Consider the following 21,084-nt stretch of genomic DNA (forward strand, 5'->3'; position numbering starts at 1 on the left):
TCCTAACTAAGCAATCCCTATATGCATTCCACAGGCTGTCCAGGTCCATTTCATTCCAATTCACTGATTCAAATTCCTCCCCTACTTGGGTCCTGTATTCATCTGCCATTTCCTTGATCCTCAGCTTCTCGACTTTGTCTTTCTCCCTGACTGCTTCTCTTTTCCTGATCCACCTCACTCTCAGCTTGATTTTGCATACCACAATCACATGATCTGACAGACCTCCTCATTGCCATATCACAAACCATTCCCAGCATTGATCTCTCTACGAGCACATAATCAGTCAGAATCCCATTCTGTCTATACCATGTATATTTATCTGCATCTTTGTGTTTGAAATACGGGTTAGAAATTCACAGCCTTTCTCCTGACACCTGTCCTTCAGTTGCTTCCCATTTTCATATTCTCCTGGCACTCCATTACAACCCATTATGTCATCCTCAGGACCAGTGCCTACTCTTACATTCATATTGCCCATTACGATCACTAGACAGCTCCTGAGCCTTTCTCTCTTTGCTATGTACATATATACTGTACAGTACCCTCGCATCCAAGACAAGTTTGTCCAAGATGTTTCATGCCCAAGACGGAGGTCATAAATAATAAACCACTATGTTGCTGTAATACGGTTGCATACGTCCAATCCGGAACCAATGGTTCAAAATAGTGTAAGTCCGAGGAGAAAACAGCTATGACTGTCTCACTTGGTCCAACGCAGTTCCCGCGCCTGGGAGAGTGATGTGGTTGTGATATTGTCCAACAATATACAGTACTAACATCTGGTCACGTGATGAGCAGGTGGGGCTTTCTTTTGTCTCCCTCACCAGAGTTTCGTGGACACACTTACCTCTTGTTTCACTCAGCGTTTGCTCCTGGGTTATTGCCTTTCCCTATGTAACCATGCCTAGGAAACCATCTACTAACTCTTTGAAGCACAGAAACACACACTTTCAAGGTGAGGAAATTTGTTTTGGTGCCAAAATAGGTATAAGTTGATGTTTTTAGGGGCACTTTTTGAAGATTTTGTGACAATATTAATTTTTTCCATAAAGTCTTGTGTTGGTCCAAGATGTTTCTCGTCCAAGACGGAACCCTCAGGCAAGAATATTACTGTCTTGGATGTGAGGGTACTATATATATATATATATATATATATATATATATATAGTGGTAGGTGGGGGCACTCACCATCCACTCAGTCAATGTATTGCTGCTCTTGGGTGTCTGCCCTTTCCTCTCTTCCATCCTTCTTTCCTTCCATCCTCCTCTGTCTTTCTATCCTTCATTCTTTCCTTGTCCCTCTGCCTACGGGTGACTTTACACTCCCTCTTCTGTCTTTCTTTCCTTCATTCTTTCTGTTTCCTTCTGCCTGTGGATGACTCTGCACTGAGTGACAAGCCAAATGGTTTCCTGTACACCAGGAAACCATTTACTACGCTGGGTGGTAACCATATAACCAAATTTGGCACCTGATGATTTAGTGGGTAATTATTGCACTCTAGTCGGATTGAGCCGGTGAAGGTTTATATCCAAGGGGTGGTTGGGGTTGATTGCTCATGTAATGCCACTCAGGGATGAGTGAGGCTGGTCACTCTCATCTTAAATGTCGAGACCAACTACCTAGCCCCGGGCTCCTACGCTCCTCATGGGGCAATGTAGGATTGGATGATGGATGGATGGATATTTATATATATATACAGGTATATATATATATAGATATATACATACAGTATATACTGTATATACACATACAATATATATATATATATATATATATATATATATATATATATATATATACGTAGTGTATATACATACATACATAGTGTATATACATACATACAGTATATAAATAATAGGCTGAAACTTTATCTATTTCATTTACCTCTTTTGAGGTCCAAAGAGCAACAGTTAAGCACTCATAAATATTGTGTATGTCCATCCATCCATCATCTAATCCAGTGTTGCCCCATTAGGAGCGTAGGAGTCCGGGGCTAGGCAAGTTGGTCCTGACATTTAGGATGAAACTTTTTTTTTTTTCTTTCTTTCTCTCCAGATAGCTTCCCCATTGTTGGGTATTAGACTGGTATATTCTCAATCAATCATTTCCTGTGGCACCCCACGGGATGCATGGGGTCTCAATGAACTCTCTCCACCAATATTTGTCTCTTGCCATCTCCTTCAGGTCCCACCAACACTCCTCTCCTGCTTCTTTTTTCATTGTCCTCAACCAGGTTTCCCTCGGCCTACCTCTACCTCTTCTTCCTCTAGCAATCCACTCTGACACATCCTGTATTAAACAACCTTCTTTTCTGTATATGTGCCCCAGCCACTTCCAGCGAGACAGTCTCACATATTTATTAACTGGTTCCACTCTCGTAATATCCCTTACTCTTTCATTTGTAACTCTGTCTTGCCACTTTACCCCAAGAATCCTTCTCAGTATTTTATTCTCAAATCCTAATACTTTCTGATCTGTTGCAATTGTACTGTACCATGACTCATGCCCGTAAATTAAAATGGGTCTCACCATGGACTTGTAAATTTTCACTTTAGTATGTACCGAAAGCATATTATCATTCCAAACAGATTTCAACATTCCAACAGCTCGCCAAGCCTGTCTAATCCTCTCCTCAGTTTCATTGTTTAATGATCCATTAGATGATACAATCGTTCCCAGATATTTAAAGTTTTCTACATTCTTCACCACATTATTCCCAATTACACAATCGATTTGGTTCTCCACATTCATATTAATAATTTCAGTCTTTCCACAATTTATTACCAATCCCACTTTTTCTCCTTCCTCCACCAGACAATTGAGCACCCTCTGCATCTCGTAAATACTTCCGCAAATCAGTACAATATCATCAGCATAGTCCAAATCCATCAGCTTCTTATTTTCTTTCCAGTTAATTCCTGCACCTGTTCTCCTTACAACCTTTTTCATAACATAATCCATAACCAAAACAGACAACAATGGTGAAAGAACTCCTCCTTGAATCACTCCTGACCTAACTTGAAATGGATCACTCAAAGAACCACCCACCATTACCTTACAAAAAGTACCTTCATGCAGGCTTCTAATAATATTTACAAACTTTTCTGGTATACCATAGAATCTCACAATTTTCAACATAGCTCTACGTGAAACACTATCAAACGCCTTTTCAAAATCCACAAAACACATGTTAAGTGGCATTTTCATCTCATTAGCTTGTTGCGTTAGATGCCTTACAATAAAAATCTGATCATTACAACCTCGACCCTTTCTAAATCCCGCTTGTTCTTCTCTTAAAATTTTATCAATTACTGGCTCTATTCTGTTCAACAAGATTTTGGAAGACTTTTGCAACTACAGATGTCAAAGTTATCCCCCTCCAATTGCCACACACACTGTGGTCAGGGATGATTGCTAACCACTGCAGTACCTCTGTAACACCAGTTCATTGCAGGTGTTGCTTAGAGTTTACTTTGCGAGTGTAACTTTTCTGTTTGTGATGTTTTTCACTTTGTTTTGGCTTGCTTTTAGCTAAATGATTTTGTTAACTAAATTATGGCCTATTCCCTCAGGTGAAGCTGGCACAGCATGTGTACTCCAATTTGTTTGGGACATTTCTGTGTAATTCTTCTCAAGAGCGAGCACAGGCAGAGATTGGGGAGCGAACTTATTCTGTTTGGTCACTTCTGCGCCTCAACCGACATCGCTATACCAACTACCTCTATTCTCACACTCATCAGGTAAGTACATTTTTACCTGTACCTTTAATTTATTTCCCATATCTCTGATGGTACAGGTGCTGACAAATTAAACTAAGACTCTGCCTTAGCCTTTATGTACAAGAACTAGGCCATTTCTAGTTGATTAATTGCTCTGGGGAGATTGGGGAATGGTGTCAGGTAGGGGTAAAAAGGGGAGATGGGTGAAGATGCTACCAAATTCACATTCATCCCACACTGTAACTCATCAACTAAAAATGATTTAGTCTTTTTGTGCATGGGCTAAGGCAGTGTCTGTTTCTTTTGTCTGCAAATTTATCCATACTTACCAGTTTCACCAATTTTTATTTTCAGAATTTATACAGAGAAATATCTCCAACTGTTAAGAAAGTTTTAATAGTAGTTACCGATAGTGTTATGGAGACCTATTTATTATATAAAGTGGTTTGGAGCCATAATCAATATGACCTGTGGTACTATGTCTTCATAATCAAGCTTTTGCTTTATTATAATCCTTTGACATTACCATATGAAAGTTATGGTGTATTCTTAACGCCTTTCAGCTGCGTTGATGGCTGACATAATTAGATTGGAGGATTCACTTGGCTAGTAACCAAAGAAACTGATTTCCACCTCACAAATAAGGCTTAGATTTTCAATTAACCAGGACTTTATATACAGACTATGAGAGTAGCTTAGTTCACTCAGGTCAAAGCATAACTTTCATTTCCCATGTCTGAGCGTTATTCAGACTGGGAGCAGCCCAGTTCTCCTAGAAAGAGCCACTTTGACTGTACAGTACCCTAGTTAGCCATATTGTTTCATCCCCTCAGGTGCTATACCCGAAGTCCCACACAAAGGACTTGAGAGTATGGGCATCTGTATACATGCCAGAGATGGGGGAGGTGACAGAAGACCCCACCACCTCCACACACACCAGTGTTGAGGAGGAAGAGGTGAGTTTCACTTTAACCCTTATCAGTCCGAGAATGCATTTTCTTATTTGTGCTACCTCCAGAGAGTTTTACCCAACTTGAGAATGATTCCATTTGTTAAAGGGCTTTAGTAGGTATATATATCTAGCCCTTAGGATTTGAGAAGCCTAAGTTGAAAAAATTGTTTGAAGTAGCAAGAATGTAATGTCATTGGATTCATGGGGTGAAGTCCTGTTTATTTTTCTATGTGTATCTCTCCAAAGCTGTCAGTTTGTCTCATTTCTGTTCATCTGTCTAATAATCTTCCTTCTTAGAATGCAGTTACGGTATATTCACTACAGTCCAGTCTTGTTATGTGATAGGGTTGCATCAAGTGAAGACCCATCGCATAATGATTTATTGCATATTGAAGTTGATATAACATGGTTTTAGTGAGGTTAGGGAGGATGACCTTGACCACAAAACCTAAAATGCCCCCAGAAAACCTCTGCCACCCACCAGAAGTTTGTCCTAAGCCTGTATCACTGCACATGATACTTCACAGTGCAGTGTTTGTTAAGCACTTGCACTGTTATTTGGCAATAGCATTTGTGTTTCAGTGACCTTTCATGTACAAAATTAAATGAAAGGCAGACAATGACAGCAATGTAAGCACTGAGCAGCCATCTTTGCCCTGACAGCTGACTGTCGGGATGCATGCGTCACTGCATCTGCACGAGATTCTTTTAGGTGGCCAATGCAAATATCATTCTAGCGTAATTGGGAGCAATTTTTTATTGTTTTGGAAAAGGATATAAATTGTTGAACTATTGTTCTAGTGAATTATCACATAATGAACAGTCCTGTAGTGAGACCAGACTGTACTTCTAATTGCCATTTTGTGTTCCTTAATGCTTTTCTCATCCATATGAGCCTTCCTAGTTTTCCAGAATCCTTTAAAGGTAAGAGCTGCAGTTTTTTCTTGCAAGAACATTTTGATAATATTTGTTTGAGAAGGGTATTAAGACTATAATTGGAATGTATTACTTTAAAGAGAAGATATTGAAATACTAGCCATTATTATTATTATTATTATTTTTTTCCCTGCAGTTGAAAAGTTTGTTGTTGTTTTAAAGTACAGTAGAGAGTTACTTTGGTGCCCTTTTGGGCTTTTGGGCTTCATCTCTGAATCTGAATTGTTTGTAGCATGGCATTGGCTGAACAGAGAAGATAAATTTGGGTTGATGTTTCCACAACACGGGTGCAGTTTCGGTCATCTTGCAATTGCAACAGAATGGCAGAATGAATGGGCACTCTATTTACGCAGCCAAGTGTACAGCATAGCACAGGTGCCACGGTGCCAGATTATATTCTCATATTGTATTTCAGTTTCAAGTGCTGTAATTGTGTGTTGAAGATGACCAGTATTCAGCAATTCATGTTTCCTGCTGCCTGCCAGGAGATGTTACACTTCCACACAATTGACTCTAAAACCATGCTTGTGCTTGCAGTATTTTTTGCACAGTTACGCTCAGTATTCTATATAGATGTCAACTACATAAATTTAGTTTACAAAAACATTTTTTTTTGCAATGCTTTGGCTGTTCAAATGAAGGTCATTTTTCAGCTTTGCCTTTTGTTACTTGAAACTGATGAATAGATGCTTTGAAGCCAGATAACCCCTGCCTGATGCAATCTGGTTGACATAAAGCCAATGGGGCCAGTTGCTGGGGCCAAAATTCTCATTTAGAAAATTTCAGTCAGCATCAAGTGGGTCCATCTTTGACCCAAGTGGAACCATACTGCCAAGTGTCATTGCAATCCTTTATTCAGTTCTGGCTACACTGCACACAGACGTACAGACACACGGCAAGAATTAGAGTACACCGTTCTCCCACTATTCGACAGGGATGCGTTCCATAAAAAGTAGTCGAATAATGAGTGGGTCGAATAATAAACTGATTTTTCCCATAAGATTGTTAAGAAATATGGGAGTTAGGTTCCTGACCACCCTCGTCAATCAAAAAATGTTTAATAAAAATGGAAAAAATGCAGGTAAATGTGAACGAAAGTGACATGGGTTTGAACTGTTTTCTTATAGACATACGTTCTGAAGGAAAATTATTTTAGTACTGCATACATCTCAGATGACTGACATTTGATTTTTGATCAAAAGAATATTGGAGAACAAATGAAATATACTTAGTGATATTAATGAAAGCCACCTGAATGCCTTTGATAGCATGTTTATTGCCAATCCCGCCGACTGGACATGACGTCACCACTCCAGACAAACTCAGATGTATTTAATTTAAAACCATAAATTGTAATGGAAGCCTTCCTAGAAGTGCTGAAACCTAACTGGGGGGAGCTTCACCCACCAGGACCCCCCAGTGATTATAAGCTGCCTAACCTAGTGCAAACTTAGATGTGCATTCTGTAAACCTGGTGCCAAAACACTATTGCATGTTAAGGACGTTCATTAATCGTTGGCGTAATTGTCTAAGGTTGCTATTTCGTATTTTTCATTACCAAATGTGGGGCAATTTGGTAATGAAAAATTCGTTTGGTAGTAAATCAGCATGATTCATTACCAAATGGATTTTTCACTCACCATCCACGCACTCGATGTAGTGCTGCACTCGGATGTCTGCCCTTTCCTCCATCCTTCTTTCCATCCATCCTTCTTTCCATCCATCCTCTTCTGTCTTTCTTTCCTTCATTCTTTCCTCATGCTTCTGCCTATGGGTGACTTTACACTGAGTGACAAGCCAGATGGTTTCCTGTACACCAGGAAGCCATTTACTATGCTGGATGGTAACCATATAACCAAATTTTGGCACCTGGTGGTTTAGTGAGTAATAACGGCGCTCCATTCAGCTTTAGCCGGTGAAGGTTTATATCCAAGGGGTGGTTGGGGTGTATTGCTTATGTAATGCCACTCAGGGATGAGTGAGGCTGGTCACTCTCATCTTATATGTTAGGACCAACTTGCCTAGCCCCAGGCTCCTACGCTGCTCATGGGGCAATGTAGGATTGGATGATGATGATGATGATGATGATGATGATATGATGATGACGATGACAACGACGATGACGATACAGAGCTTAGAGATGATGGAGTGTCTTCTCTATTAATCTGCAAGCCTATATAGCGACAAAATAATCAACATGCTATTTTTAAGGAGAGTGATTATTTCCATTTGTATATAATAAATTAGTGAAGAATAGATGTTTTTAGAATTTAGTAATGAAAATTGAGGAGTTTGGTAATGTGGCCGAGTTCAGAACTGGCAGCCCTGAACGTCACCCGACCATGTAATGGTGAAACATTCACTCAAGTTGGTGAACACATGACTGTGCATGACAGGGGTAATAGTAGGGGTCTTGGGTGGAGCCATGGTGGTGCTGTAGTATTCCACAAGACCAAAAAGAAATGCAGACAAATGAAGAGGCAACCGATCAGCAGAGCAGAGCGCAGGAGACAGGCAGCTCAGCTGGTCTATCTGGCGGCGTTCGGTTTGAATTGTTGAAATGGCGAGGATAACCATGTTGAACAGCGAAAAGGGTATAGATTTATGAATGTCAAAACAACGAATTGTTGAATAACAGTTGGTCGAAAAACGAGGGCTTGGTGTTTAATAGATTAAATTGTAGTGCTCTGTAAAGGAAGATCATTTTCCGCTTCACCCTTGCAAGGCGCATCTTGTCTTAGGCGTAATTTTATTGGGGGAAGAGGAGGGAGGATTATCCTATATAAGAGAAAATTTAGTAGTTTAACTGAGGTAACACCTCTGAAAATGCCCTAAAAATTGATGAGAAAGCTCAGCACTCATATTGAACAGTCCTAGTCAACTTTGTCATGTCTTAAGTAGCTGTATATAAATTTTAGAAATCTGTGATGATTTGTTGTAGTAATGATAGTTGAATGAGATCATTAAGTTTACTGGTGGATGTTATTATTTAGTGAAGAGAATAATTATTGTGATGTAGTTAGAAAAGGGTAAGTTTCTTTTAGCATAAGAGAAGTAGTTTTACTGATACAGAATATGTATGTAATAGGTAGTAAGTTACTGATAAGTTTAATTTATATGTAAGTTGTGAATGAAAGTAAGATGGAGGTAAATTGTTACAAGCATGGTAAGAAGTGGAATTCAGTTAACTGTTTGCTATTGGGACTGAAAATAATGTTTTACTATATTGTTTTGGAAACAGTGACTGTTCTTGGCAGTAAGGCCGTAAGTATTGTTAAGTTACGTCGAAATCAGAAGTTCATAGATTTACCTATGCTATCAGGATGAGGAGGGGGAACCAACAGCTGCTGGGGAACTGGTGAAAACGAAGTCATATGATGACCTTCTGGCAGGGGCATCTTCTCAGCCCCAGCATCGTGTTAGACGCTCCTCTGACCCCAACCTCAGGGACAGGTGAGACTCACTGCACAACTTAGTACCACTAATCTAACCTGTTACAATACTTTTTTTTTAATTAGCTTACCCGTTTTGTTTGCAATGTCCATTTTTCTCCAGAGCTAATATGCACCACATTTAACACTTTGGCGATATAACAAATAACTGTGTGCAGTGAATGGAACATCAGATCATTTTCATATTATCAGTGAACCATTCATGCAAAATTAATAGTAAGAATTGATAAAGTAGCCAGTAGGAATAGTAATATAAAAAAATGATAAGTAACAGTGGTTAACTTCATGTCTTGTATATAGTAAGCTTGGATTATAATGATCAGATATTCATTCATAGGTCTTTAGTGGAAAAATTTCTAGAGAAGGGAAAGGAGTTGTATGCGGCCTTTATGGATTTGGAGAAAGCGTATAACAGGGTGGAGAGACAACAAATGTTGAAAATATTAAGAATAAATGGAGTAAATGGGAAGTTGTTGAAAGCTGTGAAGAGTATGTATGAGGGGGCTAGAGCTGCAGTGCGTGTGGATAGTGAGAGTGAATTTTTCTGTTTGAATGTTGGATTGAAACAGGTATGTGTCATGTCTCCATGGTTGTTGAATTTGTATATGGATGGGGTTATAAAAGAGATAAAAGGTTGGGCAGTGGATGTTGGAGCGGCATTAATGAGAGAGGGCAACGTTTGGGATCTCCATGTACTGTTGTTTGCAGATGATAATGTATTGTTACATGAAGATGAAGGGGAATTACAAGGCCTGGTGAATGAGTTTGGAAGTGTGTATAAGAAGCTGAATCTAAAGATGAATGTAGGGAAGAGTAAAGTTATTGTCTTTGAGAGAAATGAAGTCACTGGGTGGACAGTGATGTTGGATGATGAGGAAATGGAAAATGTAAGTGCAATAAACCCCTAAAGACCTATGTCTGTCGAACGACAGTTTCTGAAAGTGTAGCATAAAGTCCTATGTCTGACAATGGTGCAAAGCCTGCCAAAAACTGGCAGTAGGTAACACCACTTCTTTTATTACGTATAGGGGACCAAGCCAATGGAAACTTCAGTATCTGGTGGGATATGGCTGGATTGGGCCTCCAGAGGAGGGGGATGACCCCTTTGCCCCAGCTGTGTGTCTGCCTACCTCTGCCTCACTGGACCCTCCTCTCACTGTGGCCTCCCAACCACTCATACCCCCATATACCCCCTGGATACTGTAGCTGGTGTGCGTAACTGGCATACTACTTCCCTTCCCTCACTCCGTCTCGCCCCCATCACCTCCCTTCCTCCCTCCATCCACCACCACACTCCCTCCACCTTCTTCCTTTCCCTTTGTTTCCAGGCACGTGGGGTTTTCCCTTGCTATGCACCACTATGAACTTTAGTTTCATTTCATGGTCATTATTTCACCTTGTTTTATGCCTAGGAATATATATTGTTTACAGTTATGTTTGTATGGTTATTAGCCATTTTCTGGCAGATTCAAGGGTAGACCTTTTTTTTTTTTTTTTTTTTTTTTTTTTTTATTTTGACAGTCGCTTGTATGGTAACCATTGGACATATGATAGTGAGATATACATTAACAGGTGTGTAAATTCAAGCTCTAGAGATCTGTAAGAAAAAAATTATAATCCGAGAAAGTTGAAAAATCAGACCCTAATTGCGGTTCTGGGGATAGGTTCTCTGAGAAATTTGAGGTCTTTAGGAGTGAAGTATTTGTGTAATGTGATGGGTAAAAATGGAGGTTTGGAGGGTGAAATGCTTGAAAAGGTTCAGCAAGGAAGAAAGGTTGCAGGTTCTTTGAAAGCAGTGATAAGAAACAGGGAAGTGAGCATGGAAGTAAAGTTACTGCATGACAGTTTTGTGATACTAACTGTAACGTATGGAAGTGAAGTTTGGACCTTGTTGGAAGGAAACAAGTTAAGAGTGAGCGCAATGAAAATGAGTTATTTGAGAGGAGCACATGGAGTTACATGGAGAGAGAGACTGACAAATAAGGAAGTGAAGGAGTGCTGTGGTATGGATGTGGATGTGATAGAAAGCATTAGGAGAAATACATTGAGGTGCTTTGAACATATGGAGAGGATGGAGAGCGAGAGACTAGCGAGGAAAGTGTATGTGAGTGAGGTGGAGGGAGGGGGAGGCCAAGAGTGAGCTGGAGGGATGGATCGGAGAGGTATATGAGAGAGTGGGGTGTGAGCTGAGAGCAGGGCACTGAAATGGTGGGGAACTGGGTGACATGGAGGCAATTTCTTTGTGGCCCCCCTTTACATGATTGAGTGATCTGGCAATACAGTAGGTAGATATATAGATATGATGATAATCTCTCCTTGATATTATACAGTACTGTACCGGCCGCTTTAGCCAGATTAGCTCGTGTTAGTAAATTAAGTAGCTGTTTTATAGTTGGAAGTCTTTAGTACAGATTGGTAAAAGGCTGATAATGTAGGAGTGGACTGGTGAACTCATGGTGGTGGGAGAGAGGGAGCAGGAAGCCGACAGAATGTACCATAATATAAACACTGTATTGAAGTATTTATTAAGTTTATGTTTCGCTTTATACAGGCTTGTATAGAGCAAAACATTGTCAGCTTAATAAAGTCTTGTCTTCAATAGTGTTTATATTGATGGTTGTACGGGACAGGTTTTGATCTGTATTTTTTGTTTCATTACTCCATAGTCTTTCTTAGTATGCCATTAACCCTGCCATTCTTGCCTTCTAAAATGTTTCCCATACTTGTGCTTGGGATATCCCAGATATACCGCATTGTAGACAAAATATGGTAGTACAGTGGCAGTTGCACATGGTGTGTACTGCACCCCCCCCCTCCTCCTTTTTTGGATGAACTACTGGATAATGAAGACTTTGCAGAAGTTTGATTCCACGGCCAAAAATCAATCAATAGAAATTATGAGTGTGTTTAGTACAGCAGTATTTTTTTCATTACTTCCACCAACGAATTTTGAGGTTGTGTATTCACTCGTTCGTATATTTTCAAGATATCTCAAAAAGTTATTGATGGATTTTCATGAAATTTTGTTGATACGTGGTTCATGGGACAAGGAAGGTTTAGTTAAATTTTGTTGGTAATCTGAATGTGAGGCCCAGTTCAAGACTGTTTCGGTTTGTTTGTCTGCAAGATGTTGATTTCAATGAATTTTGTATATATGGGTTAAGGAAGAGTTACTTAGATTGTGGTGGTGATCTGAGTTGTCTGGTATAGGTGTTGGCAGAGGCATACACCATACTTAACAGTTGTACCCTGTACTTGAATATGGGAAGGAGGGGCAAAGTCTTTATAAAGGCAGCTTGCTTGAGAGAGATTGCACATTCTGTTTTTCAGAGTTTTTCCAGTTCTCATGTACCTAAAAAGCTGTAGGTTTAGGCTGAATGTGGTACTAGTAGCCAGCTATATTGGGCTATTCAGTAAATTTAAGATTGTTAGTGGTATAGACATAATTATACAAAACTTTTTCCTCCTTCACAGTTGCCCAAACATGGCCATGCTCAATTCAGCACTAGGAACTGAATTGGCAAATGGTGATCCTAATGTTGTTGAAAATGGAGAAATTGGAAACGATGAACCAATTAGTGATGACTTGGACACTTATGAAGACTCCACAAGTGAACCAAATGGAGAGAGGCAGAATGATGAATCTGAATCACTAACATTGTGTGAACCATCAGTCTCAGAGTCTGAACTGCCTGAGAGTGTAAATATTGTGCAAAATGAACTCTGTGATATTGGCATTGAAAGAGGAGAAGAGGCTAGTGAATTGTTAGGACAGGAAAATGGAGTAGTGGAGGAAATGGGTGTGGAGGGGAGGGACTTAAGAGAACCGGATGATATGCACTCCAATAGAGAGGTGGTTAGTAGTGAACGCAGGTTCAAGAGTTTAGCTGAACAGTCAATAGAGGGATCTACAGATACACTTGTGGCCGAAATTGGAATAATAGCAAGTGAAGAAAAGTTCCCTCAGGAGAAAAATAGTGATATGGTGCAGTTGGTAAATGGGGATAGTGGACAGGAAAGCCCCAAATCGGTGCTTAATGGTAAATATTGCTCCTTAATGAATGGGATGCTTGGGGAGGAACCTGAAGTGTTTCAGGGCTCAGCCAATAACAATGGTTTAAATTCCAATGGGCGGCGACATCATAAGAACCCAGAGAACTCACTCGAAGACCGACTAGAAAAGCGGTTGGTTAATGGTGTAGGAGCATCTGGATGCAGCATCTGCAGTCAGAGCAAAAAACTGCTGGATGAGAGCTATTGTGGCGACTCTTGGCGCAGTCCTGGCCTGGTTGGGGGTGAGGCCGGAGGGTTGCGAGGGGTAACAACAGGTCCTAGCAGCAGAGTCTCACTCTACTCCACACCAATGCACTCACGCACTCCATCATCCTGTATACCTTCAACACCCTGTGAAGACAGGTGAGTCCTGCAGCTTAGTGTGTTTTTGTAAAGTTGAGAAGTTACAAATTTATTTATCAGGTTTTCTTTTTTAATAACTATTCAGAACATCATACATCAGAAATATTTTGTTTGCGCTTTTCCGTTTCTTTACATTTATGTTAGTTTGTCCTCCTCAGTTTGGTGGAAGTTTTTCTTTTTGAAGGTTACTTCCCCTATCTCAGTGGTAGAATAAGATAGTACAGTGGCTCAGCATCTTATCCACAATACTTCTTTGTGACAAGCACCATACTCTAATATATATCACTTGTTACAGCTTGACAGTGAAGATGAAGAGGTGGCAGTTTTAGGCTAAGTTACAGTGGAGTGAGCATAGTCTTATTTATTTTGTATTAATTAAATTTTCAGTACTGGTAGTTGCTTCTTTGTTCCAGTAGACTATAGCAGTCAAGATAATCTTAGTAGCCTGTACCTGTTTTCTGTTGCTGTTATAGTCTTGCATGTGATATGGTACTTTTTTGTTTTTGTTTTTTTGTTTATTTTTTTCTAAATCAGCAGGTTTTGGCTGGCAACATCTGCGTAGATATCAACATTCTTAATCCCATCCCATTCACTATGTCTTGTGCTTTTCCAAGATGAATATGATTGAGTTGTAAGGGCTGGGTTGCACACCTGATATTGGCAGGCAGCACTATGTTACATGTTTAAAGTATGTTTTACTGGCCGTTGATGGCAACTGATCCTTAGGGCAGGTGGACACCATTTTGTCATTGGAGTGTTGGGTCAGAGATCCATATAGCCTGGCTAGGTATTATTGTAGTGGCTGTGTTTATGAATGGGTATTAGTCATTGTGGGAACCTTGAAAGGGTGTGAATGTATCACATGATTTACAGAACTACTGCACTTCACGTGATATCACAAGAATCACAGTACTGCATTCCCTGTGTTATCTCTTTGAATTACAGAACTACTGCATTTAATTGTATATCCTTTCTGTGGTTGGACTGAATCCACATCATGAGAATGGGTAAATGTATGCTAACCACCCAACTGTCAGTGGCTGTGATGCCCCAGGTCATTATATGCAATGGTAGGATTTTATTCTGTAATACCATACCAAGTATTTTAAAAATACCTATAGTCTATCCAGTCTGGATGTCTTGGTAAGCCACGCCCCGTTTCCCCGGTGCCTAAGTTATCGTACGGCTGGTTAGGCTTTAGGCTATCGCCTACCATCTGACCACGGAGCTGCTAAGATCTCATAGTAACATTCATCGTGCGATATAAGAATATTTTAATACCTGTTGGTCTGAAGTTATTTGTGCTACATAATTTTCCCTTACACCACTTTTTATCGTGTATGTTTTGTCATCATCATCATCATCAGGACGTCCTTTCCCACCCTAGAGCAGGGTGAGGAGTAGCAGCGTCCAGACAGCCAAAATTTGCCCAGTTCAATGGGCCACGGTTCCATTCACTCACCATTCAACCGCCCGGAATCCTGACTCTATCTGATAAGCCAAAAACTTTCATTACGTACTGTAGCTTCACCTAAACATATCTGATAATCAACCCGGACGCTGTCACGTTAAAAATGGGTTCCAGATCCCTGATCATACACTTCTTCTCAAAATATTCATCCATCCAGCTTGATCTTTTGCCTGTCCCCTATCCTCACCAACTTCCAAACCTCTCTTCCTCCTGGCAAATGTTTGTCTGTGGAAATTAATTTCTAAAAGGTAAAGAGAGGCTACAGTAATACATTTAGAGCAAGAATAAGTAGAAGAATGATTGAAAATGTTAATACCACATTTTACTTATCATTGATTTTTACAGCAACTTTCAAATCATTTCAAGAATAAAGTAAGATTTCTCAGAGAGGAAGTATTCTTGATTACCATGGTCACTTCAGATTTTATGAAAAGTGTGGCAGAGCTGAGGTAGAAAATTTTTTATGCAAAGATTTGAGAGTGCTTGAACATGTTTGTTTAGTTGGTGTTTCCTACCACCTCTCAGTCCCAAACATTGTGTATCGCAGTCCCGCCCCCTCTCTCTCTCTCTCTCTCTCTCTCTTTCACAATGTACAGTGGTGTCCAGGCAGCTGAGGTCGAATTGTGCTGAGCGACGGTTGGCAACACGGGATGGTGCCAAAATCATGCCAGTGAGGCATACAAGTCAATGAGCTAACAAAACTTTGCATAAAAAATTCTCTACCTCAGCTCTGCCACACTTTTCATAAAATTTGAAGTGACCATGGTAATCAAGATAATTTTCTCCCTGAGAAATTGTACTTAATTCTTGGTGGTGGGTTAGTGCCCCACCCCGTAAAAAGAACTAACTAAAAAAGCAAATAAAGCGCCTCGGACCCGGACGGACCATACGTTGATGACTAAGGAACGGACAAAGGACATTATGAGGGTAGGAACATGGAATGTGAGAGGAGTGAATGATGAAGTGAAAGAGAGAGAGATTGTCCAGGTGCTTGAAGATGCAAAAGTGGATATATGTGGATTGACTGAAACTAAATGGAAAGGTGAAAGGATGAGAGAATGGGAATACGGTGTAGGTATATGTGCGGGAGTCAGTGAGAATGAGAGGGCAAGAGAGGGAGTATGTCTGATGATAAGCAAGAAGTGGAAGGAGAATATAAGAGAGTATGGAACAGTGGGTGCAAGGATTGTATGGGTGAGGATGAAAGTAGCTATACAAGCATGTGCGATTGTATGTGTTTATGCTCCAACAGAGGATCGAGTGGCAAGAGTGAAAGATGAGTTTTGGGCGAGAGTAGAAGCATGTATGGACAAGTTTGAGAGGAGCGAGAGAGTGCTGTTGATTGGAGACATGAATGGCAAAGTTGGGAATGTACGAGTGGATGGAGTGGTTGGTCAGTGGGGTGTGCCAGCTGAAGTAGATGGGAATGGTAGTGCTTTGGTGGACATCTGTGCTGGTAAGGGGTTGGCAATAGCCAACACCTACTTTCGTCATAAGATGATCCACCGGTATACATGGAGAGTAATGAGGAGGATGGATGGTGAACTTGTTGAACGAAAAGCAATGATAGACTACGTGTGTGTGGATGAGCGAATGAGAAGACAAGTGTTGGATGCAAGGGTGTGGAGAGGGTGGGGGAATGGAGTCTCGGACCATCACTTAGTGATGGCCAAGGTAGAGCTGCAAAGAAAGTGGTTGAGGAGACGAAGGGGAAGACAGGAGGAAGCAGCTCCTGTGAGAAGAGTGGAGAAATTGCAAGATAGTGAGAAAAGGACAGAGTATAAGAGCATAGTGGAAGAAAGATTGGGAAGGTATGAGCTAGAGCAGATGGAAGGGGTGGAAGACGTATGTAAGATATTCATGGAAGAGATAAGCGCAGCGTGTGAGGCGGTTTGTGGAGTGAGGAGGAGATGCAAGGGTGTGCAAGGGACAGCATGGTGGAATGATGAGGTGAAACGAGCTGTGGAACAAAAGAAGAAGGCATATGGTGAATGGTTGGCGAGTAGAGGTAGGGGAGAAGATGAGAGAGAGAAGAGAGAGGTATATGTGAGCAGGAGAAGGGAGGTTAAGAGACTGGTGAAGGAGAGTAAGAAGAAAGTGGATGAAGAGTTTGGGAGGAATCTGAGTGTGAAATGGAGGGAGAGTAAGAAATTGTTTTGGAAGGAGGTAAAGAAAGTAAGGCAGTGTGAAAGGGGAAATAGTAGGGGAGTGAAAGATAGGAATAATAGATTGTTGGTGGAGAAGAGAGAGAAATTGAGGAGATGGAAGGAGCACTTTGAGGATTTGTTGAATGTAGAGAGTGTGAGCATAAGTGGTTGGGGAATGGCTGGGAGAAGAAGAGATGAGAGGAGGGAGGAAGAGATCAGTAGGTTGGAAGTAGTGGAAGCGATGAAGAAGATTAAGCTGGGAAAGGCCCCAGGAATTGATGGAGTGTGTGGTGAAATGCTTAGGTATGGGGATGAGATTGTTGAGGAGTGGATATGGAAGTTGTGTAGATTGGCTTGGGAAGAGGGAAGGGTTCCAGAGGACTGGAAATCAGGTATAATTGTTCCTCTGTACAAAGGAAAAAGGGAGAGAGAAGTATGTGGTAACCATAGGGGTATTTGCCTTCTTAGTGTGACTGGTAAAATATATGGTAGAATACTCATTGATAGGGTTAGGCATATGACAGAGGAGCTAGTTGGAGAAGAACAAGGGGGATTTAGGAAGGGAAAAGGGTGTGTAGATCAGATATTTGTTCTAAGATGTTTAGTGGAGAAGTATCTAGAGAAGGGAAGGAAAGTGTATGCTGCCTTCATGGACTTGGAGAAAGCTTATGACAAAATAGATAGGCAAGGTATGTGGAAGGTATTAAGAATATATGGAGTGGAGGGGAAATTGTTGAGTGCTGTGAAGAGTATGTACGAGGGAGCTAGGGCTACGGTGCGAGTGGATGGTAAGCTGAGTGAGTTCTTTGATCTCAATGTGGGACTGAAACAGGGGTGTGTGATGTCTCCATGGCTGTTTAATATATATATGGATGGGGTTGTAAAGGAGGTGCAAGGTAGGGCAGTGGATGTGGGGGTGGCCCTAATGAATGAGGGTGAGATTTGGAAGCTTCCGGTGTTGCTGTTTGCTGATGATACAGTATTGTTGAGTGAAGATGAATGGGAGTTGCAAGGTTTGGTGAATGAATTTGGGACAGTGTGTAGGAGGAGGAAGCTGAAAGTTAATGTAAACAAAAGTAAAGTTATGGTGTTTGAGAGGAATGAAGTCACAGAGTGTGCAGTGAGGTTGGATGGTGAGGATATGGAGAATGTGAGTGCATTCAAGTACTTGGGTAGTGTGATGAGTAAGGATGGAACTTTGGGGGATGAAGTACGTGAAAGGGTACAGCAGGGAAGAAAGGTTGTTGGTACACTGAAAGCAGTGATGAGAAATAGGGAGGTGAGTATGGAAGTTAAGAAGTCACTGCATGATGGTATTGTGATCCCTACCCTGACGTATGGAAGCGAGGCGTGGACCTTGCAAGAGGGGAACAAGTCAAGAGTGAGAGCAGTGGAAATGAGTTACTTGAGAGGAGCATGTGGAGTGACGTGGAGGGACAGGTTGACGAATGAAGAAGTGAAGGAACGTTGTGGGGTAGATGTGGATGTGATTGAAAAGATTAGGAGAAATATACTGAGGTGGTTTGGACATGTGGAGAGAATGGAGAATGAAAGACTGACTAAGAGGGTGTATGTAGGTGAGGTGGAGGGAGGGAGAGGGAGGGGTAGACCGAGGATGAGGTGGAGGGATGGAGTTGAGAGGTATATGAGGGAGGGGGGGTGAGTTGGGGGGAGGGGAGTCAAATGGTGGGTGACAGAGTGACTTGGAGGCGTTTTGTCTGCGGCCACCCTTTGCGGGATTAGGGCGTCGGGCTATAGATAGATAGATAGATAGATTTGATCATTGTAAAAATCAGTGATAAGTAAGAAGTGGTATAAACATTTGTCAACCATTCTTCTACTTATTCTCACTCTATTTTACTACTTTAGCCTCTCTTTACCTTTTGGAAATTGATTATAGACAAAACATTCCCTAGTGCAGAGATAACCCAATTATCCAGGCTGTGTGGTGTGAAGGGGTGCCTAAATAGTCCGAAATCATGATTAATCTGGCAGAAACAAAACACAAGTACAGTAAGATGGATTTATTGACTGGTAATTGTAGCTTCACTTTAAGCAGCAGAAAGACCATACCAATTCAATTCATATTCCTTGAGCTTGCATCTTTATTTTTCTGATTACAGTAACCCCTCCAAGATCTGACGTAATAGAGCCAGAGCAACCCTGAGACTTGGCCAAAATGCCCCTGGACAGGTACTTATAGACCCCAACCGAACCTAACATTGAAAGCCACCTAAATAACTCCTACTGGACATGCATAGCATCTATTTAAGACCCTATTCACACAATTAAGAGACAGAAACCGTAAAATAAATGAAAACGAACCAGAGAATAAGAAATTAGAAGTGAGTAAGGAAATATTTAGCAGTGTATGGGGTACTTACAACACGTCCATGGCCGTCGCGAAGCTGTGACAGTGGTGAAGGTGCACTTGAAGCATGTACAGTAATCCAGAGTTGTGCTGCTCTTAATCCTTTACACTGTGAATTATGATTTTTTAACACTGCACATTCTGTTCTTACTTGTGCTGCACTTAATTCTTTGCATGCAGTCATGATGGTAGGTAGGTGGGAAGTGTGGAGGATGGAGGGGCACTCTAGCGGACGTTGCTGGAACTTCGCGCCAAAACACAGTTGTTTGTCACTACACGGCAAATTTAAAGAGTAGGGATGAACACTGCCTTTCCACATCGTTTCAGACGTTGTCCAGATGGCCTTTTGTCAAGATATCTTAAGGATTATCCGTGACTCGGACTAATGGACCTAAGCCCAAAATGTCTGGGACTTCGGGTGTCCAGGTCTTAGGTGTCTGAGTCTTAGAGGGGTTACTGTATTTTCAGTTTGGTAAACTACTTTTTCTTGCTGAAAAGTTTCCTTCCTGTTGTTATCATCACGTTCCTTAAGCTGTACGTATGATTGTTTCCAGTGCAATGGAAGAAACTCATCGTACTCAGAGGTGAATTTTTGTTTCCCAGTTTCCCAGCTGGAGGTTAGGTTAGGTTAATTTATTAGGTACAGTTAAGGTTGGTTAGGCCAGGTTTAGTTAAACACTTAGGTTGGAACAGTCTCTTCCACTGTTACGTTAGTGAACCAAACAAGAGTTGTCACAGCAGACCTGTTTAAAACAATGGGGAAACAGATTTAACAAGAAACTTTTATTTACCAGCCCAGAAATAATCAGAAAAATATAACAGACTATCACGAAGAACTGATTTGGTAAGGTGCTTTTACTACTTAAAGTAAAGTGTATGATTAGCCCCCTCAGTGGCTGTGAATTCAGAGATTTGTGAGCTCCTGTGGCCAGCCTCTGGACCATTTATTCCAAGTTCTAAAGCCAGTTTCTTTTTCTTACAGATGTGAAAAGACTTGTTTGGCACACCTGGCTTTCCTCCCCCCCCCTCCCAACCCATCTGGTGGTTTTGCTGTGATTTGTGAAAATTATTAAAATTAGGGTGCATGTTACATTAGCATGTAAACATATTGGCGAAAACATCTGAGATGAAGTGATCGCCTGACTGCTTGGGATGGTAGAGTAGAGTTGTGTAAACATACCAGTGACCTTTGTTCCTCTCCCAAAATTGTTCATTCATTGCCAGACGCCATGTATCCCAAACGGGGTGGCCAACGTCTTAGAGTTAATTGTTTTACAGGGAGGGGCACTAATCCTCCACCAACCCCACTTGACACGTTTGAAGTTTTATATAGCACGCCCTAACTCAACATCACTGACTCCGGCACAGTAAACCGTTGTTCAAGGCTGGCAGCTATGAAGGGGTTAATGGAATACATTATTGTTTGTATCAGTACTTTCTCTTTCACACATACACATAAGGACGGATGAAAGAATGAGCACGAATTGTACATTTAAAGGAGCAGAAATAACAATGTTCAGTTGGTCTGAAATGTGTTGGGAAGCATGATATTGAACAGAGAATGTGGAACTAAATGCTAACTTATGAGAACACATGGGATGAGAGTAATTTTTTTGATT

The 21,084-nt window shown here is 41.0% G+C and overlaps 1 protein-coding gene across 2 annotated transcripts in view; it reads left to right on the forward strand.

Moving 5' to 3' along the window:
- LOC145391397 (phosphatidylinositol-3,5-bisphosphate 3-phosphatase MTMR3) overlaps positions 1-21,084 on the forward strand; it is a 137,794-nt gene that overhangs the window by 47,962 nt on the left and 68,748 nt on the right. For both annotated transcript variants that reach the window (XM_080266004.1, XM_080266005.1), the window contains exons 10-13: positions 3,574-3,741; positions 4,554-4,676; positions 8,931-9,061; positions 12,535-13,476. In XM_080266004.1, coding sequence (XP_080122130.1) covers positions 3,574-3,741; positions 4,554-4,676; positions 8,931-9,061; positions 12,535-13,476 — 1,364 coding nt within the window. The remainder of the gene's footprint in view (positions 1-3,573; positions 3,742-4,553; positions 4,677-8,930; positions 9,062-12,534; positions 13,477-21,084) is intronic.

This window comes from Coenobita brevimanus, chromosome 18 (genome assembly GCF_032717465.1).
Source record: "Coenobita brevimanus isolate Jiangsu-jjx chromosome 18, ASM3271746v2, whole genome shotgun sequence".
In the NCBI taxonomy this organism is placed as follows: Eukaryota; Metazoa; Arthropoda; class Malacostraca; order Decapoda; family Coenobitidae; genus Coenobita; species Coenobita brevimanus.